This window comes from Coloeus monedula, assembly GCF_965178545.1.
Source record: "Coloeus monedula genome assembly, chromosome: 16".
Lineage (NCBI taxonomy): Eukaryota > Metazoa > Chordata > Aves > Passeriformes > Corvidae > Coloeus > Coloeus monedula.
The window spans coordinates 14,267,565-14,284,275 of NC_138796.1; the positions used below are offsets into that span (position 1 = coordinate 14,267,565).

General features: G+C 47.4%; 1 protein-coding gene across 2 annotated transcripts in view; it reads right to left on the minus strand.

Moving 5' to 3' along the window:
* Positions 1-16,711, minus strand: part of MGRN1 (mahogunin ring finger 1) — a 50,134-nt gene that overhangs the window by 22,481 nt on the left and 10,942 nt on the right. For both annotated transcript variants that reach the window (XM_082292491.1, XM_082292490.1), the window contains exons 4-5: positions 10,504-10,650; positions 900-1,017 (exon numbers count right to left, since the gene is read on the minus strand). In XM_082292491.1, the coding sequence (XP_082148617.1) occupies positions 900-1,017; positions 10,504-10,650 (265 nt within the window). The remainder of the gene's footprint in view (positions 1-899; positions 1,018-10,503; positions 10,651-16,711) is intronic.

Below are 16,711 nucleotides of genomic sequence, written 5' to 3' on the forward strand. Positions count from 1 at the left end.
CTTTCCTCCCCTGTGCCATGTGCAGGGGAAGCCCTTGGGTCAAAGCTTTAAGGTTCAGAAACCTGAGGGTTGCTGCCCATGTTGGAATTTTGCAGATACCAAAGATACCAAATTAACAGAACTCCACAAATCTTGGTATGTAGAAAAGCCATAAAGCTTAATTAAAACCAAGCCCTGGTCTGTTTGCAGTTATGGGTTAAATTAAGAAGAGGGAAACATTCCCTTATTCAGCATTGATGCACCAGTGTACATCTGCCCCAGAAGGAGAATATCCCCTCACAACACTGTACTGCTACAGATAACAGTGCGGGATGTGGCCCTTTAACAGAACAGGACTCTTTCAGAGCAGTGGTCTCCAAACTATTCTGACTATTCATCCCATCAGTAACATGTTTTGAGCACATATTCCCAATATGTGTGGGTTTTTCATCATCTACGGGTTATATACATGTATTTCTACAGTCCTTGTAGAATTGTATTGCATGCACCTCACTTTGGAGACCACTGTACTAGAGGACCACCCAAAAAACCCCAAAATCTTCAAACTAAAATCCATGAAAACAGACATCACGACAGACATTTGTTCCCACAAGCTCTTTGGCTGGCTGAAGAAGGCTGAGGAAAGCAGGTTTTCCATGACAAGCTCCAGTGTCAGTCTCTGCAGCCTCCCTCCTAACTCAGCTGATCAGTGCTATCAAAAGTCACTTCTCTGGATTTTCTCCCAGTTGGCCTGATCTGCCTGCCAAGTTCCCATACTGCTCCTCCCAGGGCAGTACCCACAAAACAGAGAGAAACAGGGAGAAAGCGTCTTCCAGCCATAACTTCATGGCACTAAACAGAGGCCAGTGCTTCTGGGACAACAGGGTGTGGAAAGAAGGGGACACTGAGAAGACACTTACCTCATCATCCTTCCACTCTGAGAAATCAATCTTGAAGGAAGGCAGGGAAAATTGCTGGCTTACCCCTCTCTTGTAATGAACCGTCTCGGACTGCAGAGAGGGATTCTTTGTGCTGTATCTGAAGGAAGGGGGAGAAAGAAAACTCGCTGTAACAAACGACTGCTCCCTGCTCGGCTCTCACTCACTCCCACCCGTCGGCCTTTCAGGAATCACAAGTGGCAGCTCTAAGGGCAGAGCTGGCAGGGGCTGGCAGCCATTCAGTGGGGACACAAAGAGGAAAGGGAAAGGTCAAAGCAAGAAGGTGAGCACAGGAAAGAGAAAGCAGCGCAGACAGGCAAGGTCTGATCATGTCCATACTGACCTGCCTGGGTGTTGGAGTACAGGGGGGTGTAGCAGCTTGGCAAAGGCCTGCTCCCTAAATCCATGGCGTAGGCAACGCTGGCTTTAAGCCCAGCACAGTCCTGATTTCTGCAGGAAACCCAGGAAGAACGAGCTATGACCTAACAGTGGGAACACACAACTCAGCATGGTGCTGAAAGCTCTCCCATGCCTCATAGGACAGCTCTGCAGTGGGAAACGCTGCTTGGCTTCCACCATCCTGCTAAGACATTCCAATCCACTCCTCAGCTCCTCCTGTGCTTCCCCAGAGGTGTTGCAGGGCTACCAACACCACCTGAGAGATACCACCCAGACAAGAGTCACAATTCTTCCGCTGTGTCAAGGCTTGTCACTGAAACACCAGCACTGCCAGGCTGGGATGAACATCTGGAATGGGACCACAGCTGCCATCCACCATCTTCTGCACCCTGAGCCCACTTGGTGCTATCTTCCCCAGGAGACATTTCCCTGCCCGCTCGCCCTTTCTGGAGGGTGATGTCTTGAGCCAGATGTGACAGCCTCTCCCAGTTCTGGCACAGGAGAGGAGGCAGTGAACCCCAAAGCAGGGTGGGAACATCTGAAGCTGCCTTTACCACTAAAGCCTGTATTGTCAAACTACCAACTGTGTTCAGAGCACACTGACAAACTGGAGAGAAAGTGAGAGATCCCCTGCCCAAGAGACACTGCAGGAACATCCTCCCTCCGCACAGTGACAAGACAGGCTCCAGCTCTACAAGAAAAACCTCAGCCTTTCTCTGGAAAGGTACAACAGTTCCTGCACCCGCTGAGGATCCAGAAGGCCAAGTGTCACAAGATCCACGTTAAATGCTGGAAGGTCGTGACAGAGGGCAGGTTCACCACGTGCAATCTGCTCTTCCTGCCAGCGCAGGTGCATTAAGTTATTTATGACAATACCCTCAGAGCCCATTCTGTACTTGTGCTGAAATTGTGCTGCTTTACTAGAAGGTCTCACTCCATCCTTTGCATTTCAAGCATGGTGTGGGAGAGATCAGAATGACAGGTCTTTTATATGTGAATTACAGAGCGAGCAATTGAGTGAAGTTTTATTTACTGAGTTGTCAAGCACAATGAATAGAGCAAGCCTGTATCTAGCTCCTTTTGTGGCAGTCTCAAAGCTTCCCAGCTCTGCAGAGAGGCACAACTCTCCCTCCACAGCTGGGAAAGCAGGGGATGGAAGAGTGACTTATCTAAGGTGACAGCAAGTCAGGAACTTACTGGAAATAAAGTGCAGAGGAGAGAGTGGAGCTGGGAAAGGGGTGTAAACATGCTGCTGCTGAGTGCCAGGAATGCTGGAGGACCTGCATTTACAGCACCAGAAACCCAAACTAGGCTATAACAGGAACACAAATAACACTGTTCCGAGGAGGACATGGCAGAATAACACTCACATTGACTTGCTGCTCTCGCCATCCCTAGGAAAAGAAATAAACCAGGCACATAGATTTTCTGAGCTGAAGAGCAGGACAAAATTATTAAGGAGGCTTCTCCAACTGAGCTTTATGCCTCAGACTGTGTGACTGCCTGGCCCCCATTGCCAAAACACATCAGACTTGGATCTGAACATCCAGAGAACTCTGGACACCTCCAGTCAGCAGCCAGTGGGCTGGTGAATTCCCTGGAAGTCTGATGACCCCTGACTGACTCACAGAAATGGATCACCCTTCCAAGGTGATGCACAGGTTCTCTGCACAAGACAACACTCCCTGTGCTACACAGGAGGAAAACTTGACAAGCTGTTTCAAAGCAGATATCCCGCATATCAGGGTCTAAAGGGCTTCTACCCATCCCCTGCCCCTTTGGGGATTCAGTCATCTATTCCCTGCCTGTGCTGCTGGGGACTCACAGCAAACAATAGCAGAGAAGCTCCATAGGGCTGGTGCAGATGTGTTACAGAAAAAGAGAGCATATATCAAAGAATAAAAGACAGCAGACAAGCAACACGCTGCCTCTCTCTGCATGAAGACTGGAAGCTGAATGTTCGGGCTGCTGTTGCTCAGACTGCACTGGGCCAGGCCTCCATCCAGAGGAGGACAAAACCACCTTGTGACCACTGGCAGCTCAGGACAGTGGAGAAGTGAGGAGGCTCTGTCCTATAAAGTTAGGACCAAACAGAAATCCTCAGTCACATTATTCGAAACCTGTTTGTTTGCTCAGGTACCCCTGACAGCACGAGAATCACAAGCAACCTGAGGTACCCCACTGCTGGCTGCAGCAGCAGCCCCCAGCTCTGTCATCAGGGTTCATGCAGCCCATCTCCTTCCATCAGCTCTATGACACACCTTTACTCACAAAAAGCAAACTTTACACTCTGCACTGACTCCTTCTTCCCTTGTGTCAAACCGTTCCACCCCAAAGCCAGCTGTGTATCAGAGAACCTGCATTCTGAGAGGCCCTGTGAATATATTCCAGTGATTTTTGAGAGAACAGGAACAAACTAAGATTATTCCCCAGTCTCACTGTTCCTCTATCAGCTAAGAAGCACTCCCTGCCTGCATGGAGAAACTCAGTCTGTGGCACCTGCAGACCCTAAGTAGCTCCCAAGACAAAAGTGTCATGCTAGAGTTTGGCTAAGCAGAGTTAAACTTTTGTTGCTACGTGCTCACTGGGGTGTTTCCCTCTCTCCCTCATCTCTGGTCTGTGCCTGGGGAAGTTCTCAGCAGGGCAGCAGTCCCAGCTCCTGCAGATTTCTTCACTGCTGTGCTCACACTCAGCTGTGCCTGGTACTGGGGCTGTCTCGGGCAGCCAAAGGACAGTTCCTGTTCCCACAAGCACACTGGGACCCTGGACTGAGAAGTGCCACACAAGGATCCTTGCCAGGCTGCCTGACTTACACAGAGCACTGTCCAGACCCCATTCCTCAGGAAAAGCAAGATGCACGGAGCAATGCTGCCCCTAGGTAACACTTTTGATTAGAAATGGCTGAAAGAATACGTGCTTTGAAGAGCCTGTGGACAAAACAAGAGTCCTTTTTCTTTAGTAGCAGCTACAAATTTCATAGCAATCTGCAGTGAACCAAGGACAAGGAGAGCTTCAGATGGTACTCAGGAAACAATTCTGCCACTGCCACAGGCTGTGACTGCCTGGCAGGCTCCATGTCCTGTTACAGGTGATGAGGAAGAAGCCAGACAAGTTCTGCTGGTGTTCAAAGGGGACAGGAGATGATGTGGAACAAGTATCCTCTCCTCCTGTCTCTCCCACTTGCCCACTCCCATTTCATTTTGAGGCAGGATCACACAGGTCAGCTTTTGGGGAAGAGGGAAGTTGAACAAATGTTTCAACTCTAAGTGATTTTTACTGATAAAAGAAACACTACCAAACCACAGGAAGGCCATAGCCCTGGGTCTCAGAATTAGAAAAGATCCACCCTAGAGAGGCTCCCACAAGGAGTTTGGAGGTTAACCACGTGCTAAGACACTGCACTGCAGTCTCTGAGAGTCTTCTCCTTCCCTCCTGCTTCCTTCAGGACCGAGTTTCCACTCCAAGGCAGGCAAAAACAACCCCCTCTGCATGCAGCTGAAACCCCAGTGCCCACATCCCCCTCCAGCCCCTGCAGAGCTCTGCCTCCAGCTGCTGGCAGCACCACGCTCCTGGCTCCAGCCAGGCTTCAAAGCTCACACAACAGCTACACAGAGAGGCACAAAGGCCACAACTCTTAAGACAGACAGAGGGTTTGTCTGCTGGCTGAAATCTATAGAATTTGGCTCTCCAGCCTGTGAACTCTGCACACTCCAGTGTTCCCTTGGGGACTGGTGTGTGCCTGGATCAAAGCTGTAAAGGCTTGTTTCTAGCAAAACCCAGCACTTGCCTCTGATTTCTTCACACAGAAGAAACCTCTGCACAAAGAATTCATATTAATCACCATGGCCAAAAGCAGCAAGAGCACCTTTCAAAGGCCCTGAACAGAGAGAGGCTATTAAATAACCAAAGGAATATCTGAGTGCCTCTGTCTCCTGTGCAAGCTTGAATGAAAACAGCCGTGCGCTGAGCTACCCGTTGCACTTCATTTTGTGACCCAACTCCTCAAACTTCCACACACAGACAGAGCAGGGAATCACTGCAGTGTCACGTCCCCCATCAGCTCAGAAGACCATGGGAGGAGGTTTGGGATGAGTGTAGCAGGCATTGCAAAACAAACAAGGAAATGGGGTTTATTTTTTTAATATATCCATTTGCACATCAGCAACACAAACAGCACAGCCCTGGAAAGAGCAAGGATTGCAGAGCTGGACTGACCTATTTTCATTCTGTTTTCTCTTTATATTGAGAAAATAGAACTTGGAAACAGCACTGGGATACGGGAGAGAATCTTTTCTGTCCAAAAAGGAAGATCTCTTTCATAAGAATAGGCTGCAAGACTCAAACCTCTCACGTCATATTTATCATGAGTTCCTGATCTGCCTGGATTGCTCATGCCTTCAGAACTGGCTCTTTTAAGTGCTTCCAGCTAGAGGCTTGGTTTCACTTCTTCCCCTGAGGAAACAACCGCTGCTGTCATGTTTGAACTGCGCAATCCTTCCTGCTAGTCAGCAGGACACCTACAGTTGGAAAAGTCCCAGGAGCCCTCCCAGGAAGAGGCTAATAGTGTGCACATCCAGGATTTTGCCAGACAAGGCAGGGATGCATTCACAGAGCACTCATAAAAAGAGAATACGAGTATCTCTGCAGCCTGCTCCAAAAACTTGTGTCACAAACCAAGGGTATCTAAGGTACAAACACATGGAACCAGTTACTGCAGGAGAAGGCAGGCTACAAACAGGAGTTCTTTAACTATTCTCTATGAGCTGCTGCCAGCCCTGCAATGGAAACGCAATGCAGAGTTCCCCTCCTTTATCTGGAGGGAAATTACATTATGGGCAATCACTAGTGAGTAGCTGAGGTACAGCTCGCACACCTCTATGTTCCTCCCGATTTCCAAAACTAAAGAAAAAGGACACAGCCACAAAAATAAACAAAACTGAAGATACTGGGGGTCTTGAGCTGTTCAGAGGCAGGTCAGTGTTAATTCCTTGCCACTAAAGAGACTCAGGCATAGGTTACCCTTGGGCTGATGCACCAGCTTGTCCTCTGGGAACTGATGTGTTCAATCTTAAGGGTGAATTCTCACCACAAAGAAACCAAGCAAAAGACATTTCAAAGGTGAGAGGAGCAGTCCCCTCCAGATTTAAATTCCTCGTTCATCCAAAAGGCTTCTACAGATATCTGCACTAGCACCAGAGAGTGCAGGGTACCTTCCCCTGGGCATGGGGCTGCAGAGGTGAACACACCTTTATAATCATCAACACAATCACCTTCACCAGACTTTGCTGGTAATTTGTGGTCCCACAAAAGTGATGACACAGCTCCCTGTGAGTTCAACAGTTCAGGACAAGAGGCAGGCAACTGTTGGGAGCTACGTGTTCCCAGGATCTTGGCTAGGAACAGTGCAGCTGAGCATATCTCCCAGCACAATTACCTGGAAAAGTCTGCTGAACATACTTTGAGACAGGCTAGGACAGGACTGATAAAGCCACCAGCTTTTAAATGGAGCCCAAATAACTCCAGGAGGACGCTCCCTGGCTTGCAGAAAGGCTTCCCTTTGGTCATGGAAACCAGCTAATCCCAAAGGCAGGCCCAAGACACAGCGCTGTGGCTCTCAAGTGACCAGAGGCTCCACAGCAAGCAAAGCCACTGCCCAGGGAGAGCCACCTTCCCCTCCCTCCCCTCCCTCCTCTCATCCCAAACTGTATGACCATAACCCTGTCCTAGCAGGAGTTTTGCAGGAGCGCTGATACTATCGGGATCAGTGGCTGTTCCAGCAGAGAAGCAGGAATAACTTGTTTAGTGCTTCTAAGGAGCCATGCTGCAGGCTGAGAGCTGGGAGAAAATTCCTGCTTTTCACAGGGGGCCAGAAAGTTTCTCCCATTTTAGGATTCAGCATTGATTTAGGAGAGTGGAAAAAAAAAAAGGTGCTTTGTTTTAAAGAGCATCTTCATCCCAATCAAGTGCAATAGAAGAAGTTTTGAATTTATACACAGGACAGCTTTTGCACATGCTTGTTCCATGAATGCAGCTGTTAGCACCAAAAGAGATTGAGGAAAAGGAAAATCCACCAGCCCAGGCAGGGGAAAGCTGCATTCCTATTAGTGCACTGAAAATGCACTCACTCCACTCAGAGCTCTAAGAATGCAGCCCAGATTTTTTTTTTCCACTAGAATTTGAAAAGAATAAATCAAAGTAATTACAGCACTGCCCTTATAGAATTGCTTTGCAAAGCTGAAATCAGAGCTTCAAAAGGTTTTTACTAGCAGCCAGCAAATCCAGAGAAGCAGAGATGCCTACTTGGGCAGCTGCACTAGCCCCAAGACGTGCTTCAGGAGCCACTTCCACATGGAAAAATAGCCTGGGTTGAATTAAAGCAGCTTATAAAGTCTATATTTGTATCTGACTTCCCCCCTACACATCTGCATGAAATCAGGATCGTGCCTTCCAAAAAGTTCCCGGCTTCTGGCGCAGCCCCTGCACCCACATTTATATAACATTCATTGTTCAAGCACCCCAGAGCAGAAACAGTTCATCATTCCTGTATTATGGAGAAATGAAAGTAAGATTTATTAAATGAAAGGCCAGAAGTGGAAGAAAGAGCTGAATGTGGGTGCTCTGACCTTTTAGAAGGTTTAGTGCACCAGGGACTGCTGCCACCCCAGCAGGACAGTAAAGAATCATTGGCTAATTTTTCATTAGTGGGGGAATCACTGCCGATCCTGGTTTCATGCAGAGGGTTCATGAACACAGGCTTCAGCTCTGCCATCTAACAGAGATCCCTCTCTCACTGAACCATGGACAGGGTGGATTAAAAAAATTCACATTAAAAAAAAAAATCTCTGAAGCTCTGTTCATGTTCAGAAACTCACTCAGGAATTGTTCAGATTTAATTTAAAAGCAATTGGGTAGTTCATGTTTGCTGCTCAAGTTTTAAAGGACAAACAACAGCACTGGTGACAGTCACTGGCTCAGTGCATGGCACTAAATTTCGTTTTAAAGTGCTCTTAATTGAACCAAAAACTGTGTTTTCCTCCTCCAACCAACCAAGAGGAGAGCTACTAGTTACAGAGGACTGAAAACACACTCTGTCCAGAAACAGTTGGTTATATTTGGTAACTAAAACAATTCTATTAAGCAATTATTCTTCAAGGCACGACTTCACAAGAGAGTCTCTTAAGAGTCCAACATGAGCAGTTTAAGCAACAAGAACAAACACTGCTCATCTTGGGTCACTCAGGTACAATTCCAGCCCAACACAGCATGGTTCAAGCGTGGTGGGCTAAAAAAAAATTCTAAATTTTTCTTTTTAGAATAACTTTGGGTTATTGCCATTTTGGCATAAAATGCAAAAGCGGGAGTCTGAAAAATAGATTTTAAACTATATGGATATTCTTTACAGACTGTAGCATAAAAAATACAGCACAAGGTTTGATATGAAGCTCACCATGCCGTAAATGCAGATGTTTCATTGCTACTGACCAGTGACAATGAAATTCTCCTTCAGGGTAAACCAACAGGGAAAAACAAGATTAAAATCAATGATTTAAACCGAGCCTTGCTGATTTAAGCCATGGCTTAAGCCTGGCAATGTAAATACATCCACCCTGGCCATAGAGGCCCTCAGTTCTCCCCATTAGCCCATGGATGGTTTCCTTCTTAGGTCAAAAACCAAGGAACACTGCAGGGCAGCACAAGGGACACTGGCCACCTCTCCACGTTGTACCTGTGTTAGGGAAAGAGGACTTCAATCTCCAAGGCTGCCATTCCAACACCTTCACTAGCACTAAATTCACAGGAAACCTAAGGACCTAAGAGACAGAACACGGAAACTTTATCAGGATTTCTAAGGCATCCTGCTGCATTCAGCTCTGCTCAGGAAAAGCTGGATCTAAACAGAAAGTGTTTTCAGAGTTCATTGAGAGATAATTTTCAAGCACTTTAAAAAGGAGCTCATTTATTACCTCCCCAAAATAAAGGCAGCCATAGGCTTCAACAGAAGAAGGGAAAGGGGCCTAAACAAAAATTCTGGATCAGGATATCCTTCAGTTTGAAGGAATGCATATCTGAATTGGACAATTGAGCCTCCCTCGTTTCTAAAAATACACAATTCATTGATCATTAGTGGGATGTTTATACTTTGCATAAAACAAATAAGCCCTGTTATGGTTTGTCATAGATATTTCTCCCTGCTGAAGCCTCTGCAGGTCCCTTCAACCAAGGCAAAGTTTAGCCCCAGCTCCAGAGCATCACTGCAGAAGCCATCAGCACTACGTCCAGGAGCCTCTGATCAGCCAAAAGCCTCTACTAGAGGAAGCCAAGAGCTTCTGCAGCCTGCATCTTCCTTTACCCCTGGAGTCAAAGGAATTCTTTGTCCCATGGCCATTGGAAGTGCACCATATCATACCAGCAGCTCACATGTACCCAACTCACACCAGGCAGAGCAGATTCCAGCCACCTTTGCTCCGAACATAGAGAGGAAATTATTCACAGTCGTGTGAGATACGGTGTTGACTGGAATGGGTTAAATGTGCTGATTTAGATTAAAAGGTTTTAAAATCTGGAGGGATGTACTATCAGGATATGAGAAAGTTCCCACAGATGACATTTTGGTCATTCTTTCCAGAGCTAACTAAAGACTAATGTGCACCTGTCAGGAAAAATACAGACAGGATTTCAGGAAGTAAATCTTCTCTCATCTCCCAACAGCCTGTGTTAAGGTGGGCATTTATCTCAAAATAGATTTTGGGTGGGCCTCAATTCCACAGAATCACTCTGTTAATGTCAGACTGAACTTTACTTTGGTGGCCCAGATGACCCTGTCACAGGGAACACACAAAGGCTGGGTGATCTGGGGAAAAAACAGGTAGTATTCGAAGGGCAGGGTGGTTGGCTTTTTAATTTCATAGAACACCTGGCTGACAAAACATACAGCTGTGAGTTCCTCTCCTTTGTTGCTCACAGAATGGCTTCCCTACACCCTGAAACCAAACCAAAAAGGGAAGAAGAGAAGATATTGGCTATGTGGGGGAATTGAAAGTAATATTCAAAGTTATCAGAAAAATAAGAAATTTCCCACTCTACCATCTGTGGCAGCACTGCCACAGGGGTGATTAATGAGAGATGTTTGACAGCTCATCATCCCAGCTCCTGTGCCCCTCCACATGCCCACAAGCCCAGGACTTACACGGCCATGCCACCAACAAACTCCTCTGTAGCCTGGCAGTAGATTGTGATGGCAACACGGGCATCTGCATCAAAGGTGAACTCCAGGCTGTACAGAACCTTCTGCTTCCCATTCTCCTCAGTAGGGCTGTCAACATCATCTTTATACCTGAAAGACAGTGCCAGAGGATTAGAACATATATTTATAAGGTATCAACAAGATCACTGTGGAAATAAAGACAAGAGTAGTCCAGCCTTGGTGTTCTGGGTAGGCAAGGCTTCCATCTTGGGCTTCTCAGATTTCCATTCTTTCCCCTGAGGAAGGTTCTTCCAAGATCTGACTAAAGTTATTAAAGTGAACTAATGATGGTGTTGAGGGATCTCATCCAGCCTTACAGTGCCTGGACACAGAATGAGCCAAGAAAGGGAGATCCTGAATGTCAAATGCTGAGGAGAAGAAACATTCTCCTTCCTTTTAATTTTCCCATTAGGCTCAGTATTTGGGCTAAAGAAATCCTGCATGGGCTTGAAAAATCTAAAGTGTAATTCTTTTAACTCTGCAATGAAATGGTGCGTGACAGGAAAAAACCCGAGGTTTCTGTAACACAAAGAATTCCTGAAGCTCAACAAAAGGTACCTCCAGTATCACACAGAAGATGATATTTAGCTCAGAAAGCATCCAGATATAAGCACTTCAAACACCTTTAAATGTACAAATGATCAACTAAACCTCTGGTACTGTAAGGGACTGGAGCTCGCACGCATTTATTTTATGAACAAAAATTAACACATCCAACTGCAAACAGACACGACAATCAACAGAATGAGCTTAAAAGTTATTTCAATTAACGTAAAAGTGAGCCCTAACTTGGCTACAGGCTCCTGCACAGCTGGATCCCACTGTGTGATCACCACTGCCAGGGTTACTCCTTCTCCCAAATCCAGTGAAGAAGAGGTATGAAGCCAGCTCTAGGGCAGTGAGCTACGGCCATGGGGACTTAAGGCATGCCATGAGTGGCCACAGAAACCAGCAGATGTTGGAGCAAGCAGCCAACACAACACACCACAAGAAAGTTACAGAATGACAGAATATCCTGAGTGAGAAGGCACCCCCAAGGATCATCCAGTCCAGCTCCTGGCCCTGCACAGACACCCCAACAACCCCACCCCTGTGCCTGAGCATTGTCCAAATGCTCCTGGAGCTCTGGCAACCTCGGGGCCGTGCCCATTCCCAAACCTGTTCAGTGCCCAGCACCCTCTGGGGGAAGAACCTTTCCCTGCTCTCCAGCCTGACCCTGCCCTGGCCCAGCTCCAGCCGTTCCCTGGGTCCTGTCCCTGGCACAGGGAGCAGAGATCGGAGCTGCCCCTTGGGAGGAGCTGCAGCCCCCGCTGAGCTCTGCCCTCAGTCTCCTCTTCTCCTGAACTGACCAAGCTCTCCCTGCCTCGAAGAGCAAAGTGACAGGGAAATGGATGTGATTCACTGCCAGGACAGCAGCAGATTCTCCATAAATTCAAATCCCATGACCACAGGTGTGACTGTGAGCTCAGGCACTGTGTTGGAATGGTGAGGGCAGCAAGGCTGCCTTTGAGAGGTGTAACAGCACTGACTTGTCACCCAGCTCCAGCCTCACTTATTTATCAGTAATACCTTAATTGCCATGATGGCTGGGTAAAAGCCAAGCCGCTGAACTATTCAGCAAAAGCTTGGCATCATCTCTGATTTCACAGTATCAGCCTCTCCCCTCACTAAACAGCCTTAATGAATATGCTGTACTGTCAAAAATACTCAGAAATGGGTCAGACATACCTCCATTATTCAATCTAAAAATTGTCAAGGGAATCCTTATTTACCAAGTTCACTGACATATAACAACTGCTGCCTAATTAGGAGGGTTCCAGCATGAATTTTATTTAACACCACACTGAACAAGAATGAAATGCTCAGTTTCAGTAATTTAATACAGAAGGTGCAAAATAAAATTTAAGAGCAGTATAATCAAATACCCAACACATGTACTAATGTAACCTTAGTGAGCCACTACAGCACACACCCGCATTCCTGTCCGAAGGGCTTGGAGAGGCTTTTGTCAGAGGTTCACCTAGGTCAGAGCAGCAAATCAAGCTAAAAACACCCAACATACCAGTATAAAAAAGCGCCAAATCCCAAGAACTGGAGTCTTAACATCTGCAGAAACCTGGACACAATATACAGTACAGAGCAAGATGGTATTTTCACACAAGCTGTTGCATTTAATGAGTAAAATCATGACACTTGAAGGCTGTAAAGAAGAAACACTGGGCAGAAGGGCAGGTTTGCCTAAAAAACACGGGGACCATCAACATTTTGTGCTGGACTGACCCAAGAACACAGATGGCAACAATCCATTCACAAGTGGTGTGTGTGTCCAAGAGAGCAGCAGCACTAGTCACCTCTTGCTGTGCTGCACTCCGTGGATCCGAGGTTGGAAAAGAAGGATCCAGGCTGTGATGGACTTGCCACTTCCTCCAGAAGCAGCAGGGTGGGAGAACCAGCACCTCTTGCAGGCGGAGGCTCCTTCAAAGACTCACCTCATGCACAGGTAGGTATTAAATAGAGATGCCCAGCACATGTGAGAGCTACAGCACAGACTGAGATACCTGTGACACTGCCAGATGACAGGGACACCTGGGCATGGGGCAGCTCACACACAAACAACATATAATTGGCACAACCATTGCCCGCTTTTTCTTCTCAGCGAAGTCATGAAAAGCATCCCAGATCACCCTCCTGCTCCCAACTTCAACCTGCACCATGGCACTCAGAATGTGCTTCCATCCTTCCAAGGAGATAAGGGGTTAAACCTAGACTAGACTAGATCTGTTGCCCTGGGAAACCACTGAGGGGCCACTGCAGTGCCTGGAGGGAAGGTTTCTGAAGGATGCATCTGCTGGGAAGTAGGAGAGTCTGAGCCTTTTCTGCCTGGAACAGCACCACCGGAGCAGAGGGCAAGGTACAAGTGCCAAAATGGTGGCAGTCACAGCAAGGCTGTGCCCTCCTGCTGTAACATCCCTGCTGCTGGAGGTACAGAAAATCATCCACACCCTTCCAGTACCTGAAGGGTACAAAAAGATGGAGAGAGATTATTTACAAGAGCCTGGAGTGACAAGACAAGGGGGAATGGCTTCCCACTGCCAGAGGGCAGGGTTAGATTAGACATTAGGAAGAAATTCTTCCTGTGAGGGTGGGGAGGCCCTGGCACAGGGTGCCCAGAGAAGCTGTGGCTGCCCCATCCCTGGAAGTGCCCAAGGCCAACTTGGACAGGGCTTGGAGCAGCCTGGGATAGGGGAAGGTGTCCCTGCCCACGGCACAAGGGTGGAAGGAGATGAGCTTTGAGGTCCCTTCCACCCTAAACCAGTCTGGGATTCTGTGATCTGCCAGAGCAAAGAGTTCAGGTGAGAAAAGACTGCACAGATGGTAGCTGGCCCAAGGTACAAGCAAAGACTACTTTGGTGCATACTTTGAGAGGCAGAGACATCTCATGTCCCACCTTAAGGTGCAGGAATGGTGGCATGTAACATCAGGGAAGTAGCAAGACAAAAATCACAAATTTTACATTCCTCTTTCTTTGCAGGAGACGTGGCAAGACAAGGAGGTGGTTCAGGAGTGGTTCAGGTGCTTCAAGAGCTCTTCTGTCTCCACGTGCACTTGGATTTTACAGTGCCCATTTAGCCAAGCCCTACAGACAGTGTCCATGTGCGATGGCCACAGATGCATGCACAAATCTGGGAACCAGTGACTTTGCTGGGTGTGCCTTTGGGTCATGCACAGAGGTGCATCACAGAGCCTTCACAATCACAGGTACAGAGGAAAGAGACTGACCACCTTTGAGAACAAATAGCTGATCCAACATTTTGATGCAAAAGGCAAAGCAGGATGACCAAGGGAGCTGAGGCCACCTGGTCTGACATCACTCCTGGATAAAACAATGGAAAAGCTGGAGCTTTTTTTTTTGTCTGTTAAAGAATTAAAAGATAAAAATATAATTAACAGCAGCCATGACAGTTTTACAGAACTATGTTGAGCCGAACCCAATTTCATCCATTGAGGAGATTCAAAAGTCTGGCCAACATAGTTAGACATGCAGGATAAATGTTAAATATCCCTTGACTGCGAGATCTGCATTTACCCAGCATTTGAGCAGGCACTAAATGAGAGTAGAACTAGTGACACTTCTCTCAGCACAGACTTTCACAAGGGAGAGCATCACCAAACAGAGGGGTTCTCCTATTTGGGGTTTCTGCAAAGATCTGTCCAGTTTAACACCATCCAGGGCTGCAGAGCAGGCAGTCCCAGGCCCTCACCACCTCTGCCACAGGATGATGAACAGCTCCAAGGACCAAGGTTACCCCCATGTGCTGGAGAGGGAAGAGATGGATTTCCTTTCTCTCATTCCCTGCAACACACCTGTCCCTCCCCCAGCCCCCACTCAGGCCCTTATCCAAAACACTCAGTGGTATCACTACTCTCCATGATACTCCTGATGCTTCCGACACATTCCCAAACCACTACAGTTGCTGATTCCCTCAATCCTTTTGTTCCATGATGCTATCCCATGAAGCCCAGAAACTGAAGCAGAGAAGCTGTCCCCAGGGTGCAAGAATAGACATTGTCTTCTGAGTTGATCTTCCTCCTGCAGCTTTCAGGATAAGAGGGGAACAGCCAGTACCAGCACACCAGGTACTGCAGCACCCAAATAAAGCTTCCAATCCAAGGCCAAATGTGGGACATGAGACAGATAGAAGGAAGTCTTTCCCTGTTAGTGGTTAACAGCAAAATTTCTGCTACCCTCCTCTGAGGTTCAGAGTCTCCTCCTGCCAGAAATCAAACACTCACACGTGACACTGAAGACTCAGAACTTCAGCACCAATATCCACAGGTTTATTATTTATCCTGTAAAAATTCAGGATCTGGCAAAACTCAGAATTTTGTCTGGTCAGAGCTGGGCAGGAAGGCCAGAGTGGACATTTCCTCATATTCCTCCATGGCACCTCTCCTGTGAGGACAAGCTGAGAGAGTTGGTGTTGGTCAACCAGGAGAAGAGAAGGCTCCAGGGAGAAATTAGAGCCCTTCCAGTGCCTAAAGGGGCTCCAGGAAAGCTGGAGAGGGACTTTGGACAGGGGCCTGGAGTAACAGTAGAAGGGGGAATGGCTTCCCACTGCCAGAGGGCAGGGTTAGATTAGACATTAGGAAGAAATTGTTCCCTGTGAGGGTGGGGAGGCCCTGGCACAGGGTGCCCAGAGAAGCTGTGGCTCCCCCTCCCTGGAAGTGTCCAAGGCCAACTTAGACAGGGCTTGGAGCAGCCTGGGATAGTTGAAGGTGTCCCTGCCTATGGTGGGGGGGGGGGGGGGGGGTCAGAATGAGATGGTCTTTAAGGTCCCTTCCAACCCAAACCAGTCTGTGATTCTATGAAAAACAAAAAGCTTGTGGGGACATTACCATCAAAACCTACACTTAGAACTTTACACCTGGACACTTGGCTCGGTATCACTATAGCTGGTGGAGGAGGTGGTAAATTAACTAGTTCTGGAAAGAATGTGCAAACCTCAACCACTGGTTGTGAATAAGCCAGGCTGGAGAGGGCACAAAGTGTCCTTTACGTGCACAGAGGGAGGAAGGCAAAGCCTCTAGGCCAGAAGAGTAGAAAAGCACAAGACAGAATGTACCCTTGGGAACTGCCAATTAAAAACTCATTTTGGGTCTACATGAGTGCAAAATTAAATAGAGTCATGTTGGCAGCGTTGTCATCAGCGCTGACACAGCAGCACTGAGCACATGAGTGAGAGCTCATGAGACAGAAAAAGAACTGATAGTACCAGGAATTAGATGGATGCAAACCTAGACACTGTCAAGGTGCATGGAGACTACATTCCAAATAGTCCAGAGCTGCAACTCTGCTTGGGGAAATGGGACGTGCGACCACAGAAAGCAGAATGACAAATATATCTACTAAACCACACCAGCTGCCCCATTCACAGCCAGGCCTCTCCCAGGGAAAAAGCCACTTCCCACTAGGCTTATGCTCCTTCTCTTTTTTCCTAAAGAAGTTCTTCACCCTAAGCTGAAAAACCAAAGAGCTTTCAGAGCAGTTTACCAATGGTCACTTATTTGAAAGTTCAACCAGCTTTGAAACCACAGGTTTTGCTCATTTAAAAAAACAAAACAAAACAACCTCATCTGTTTTCACATAAAA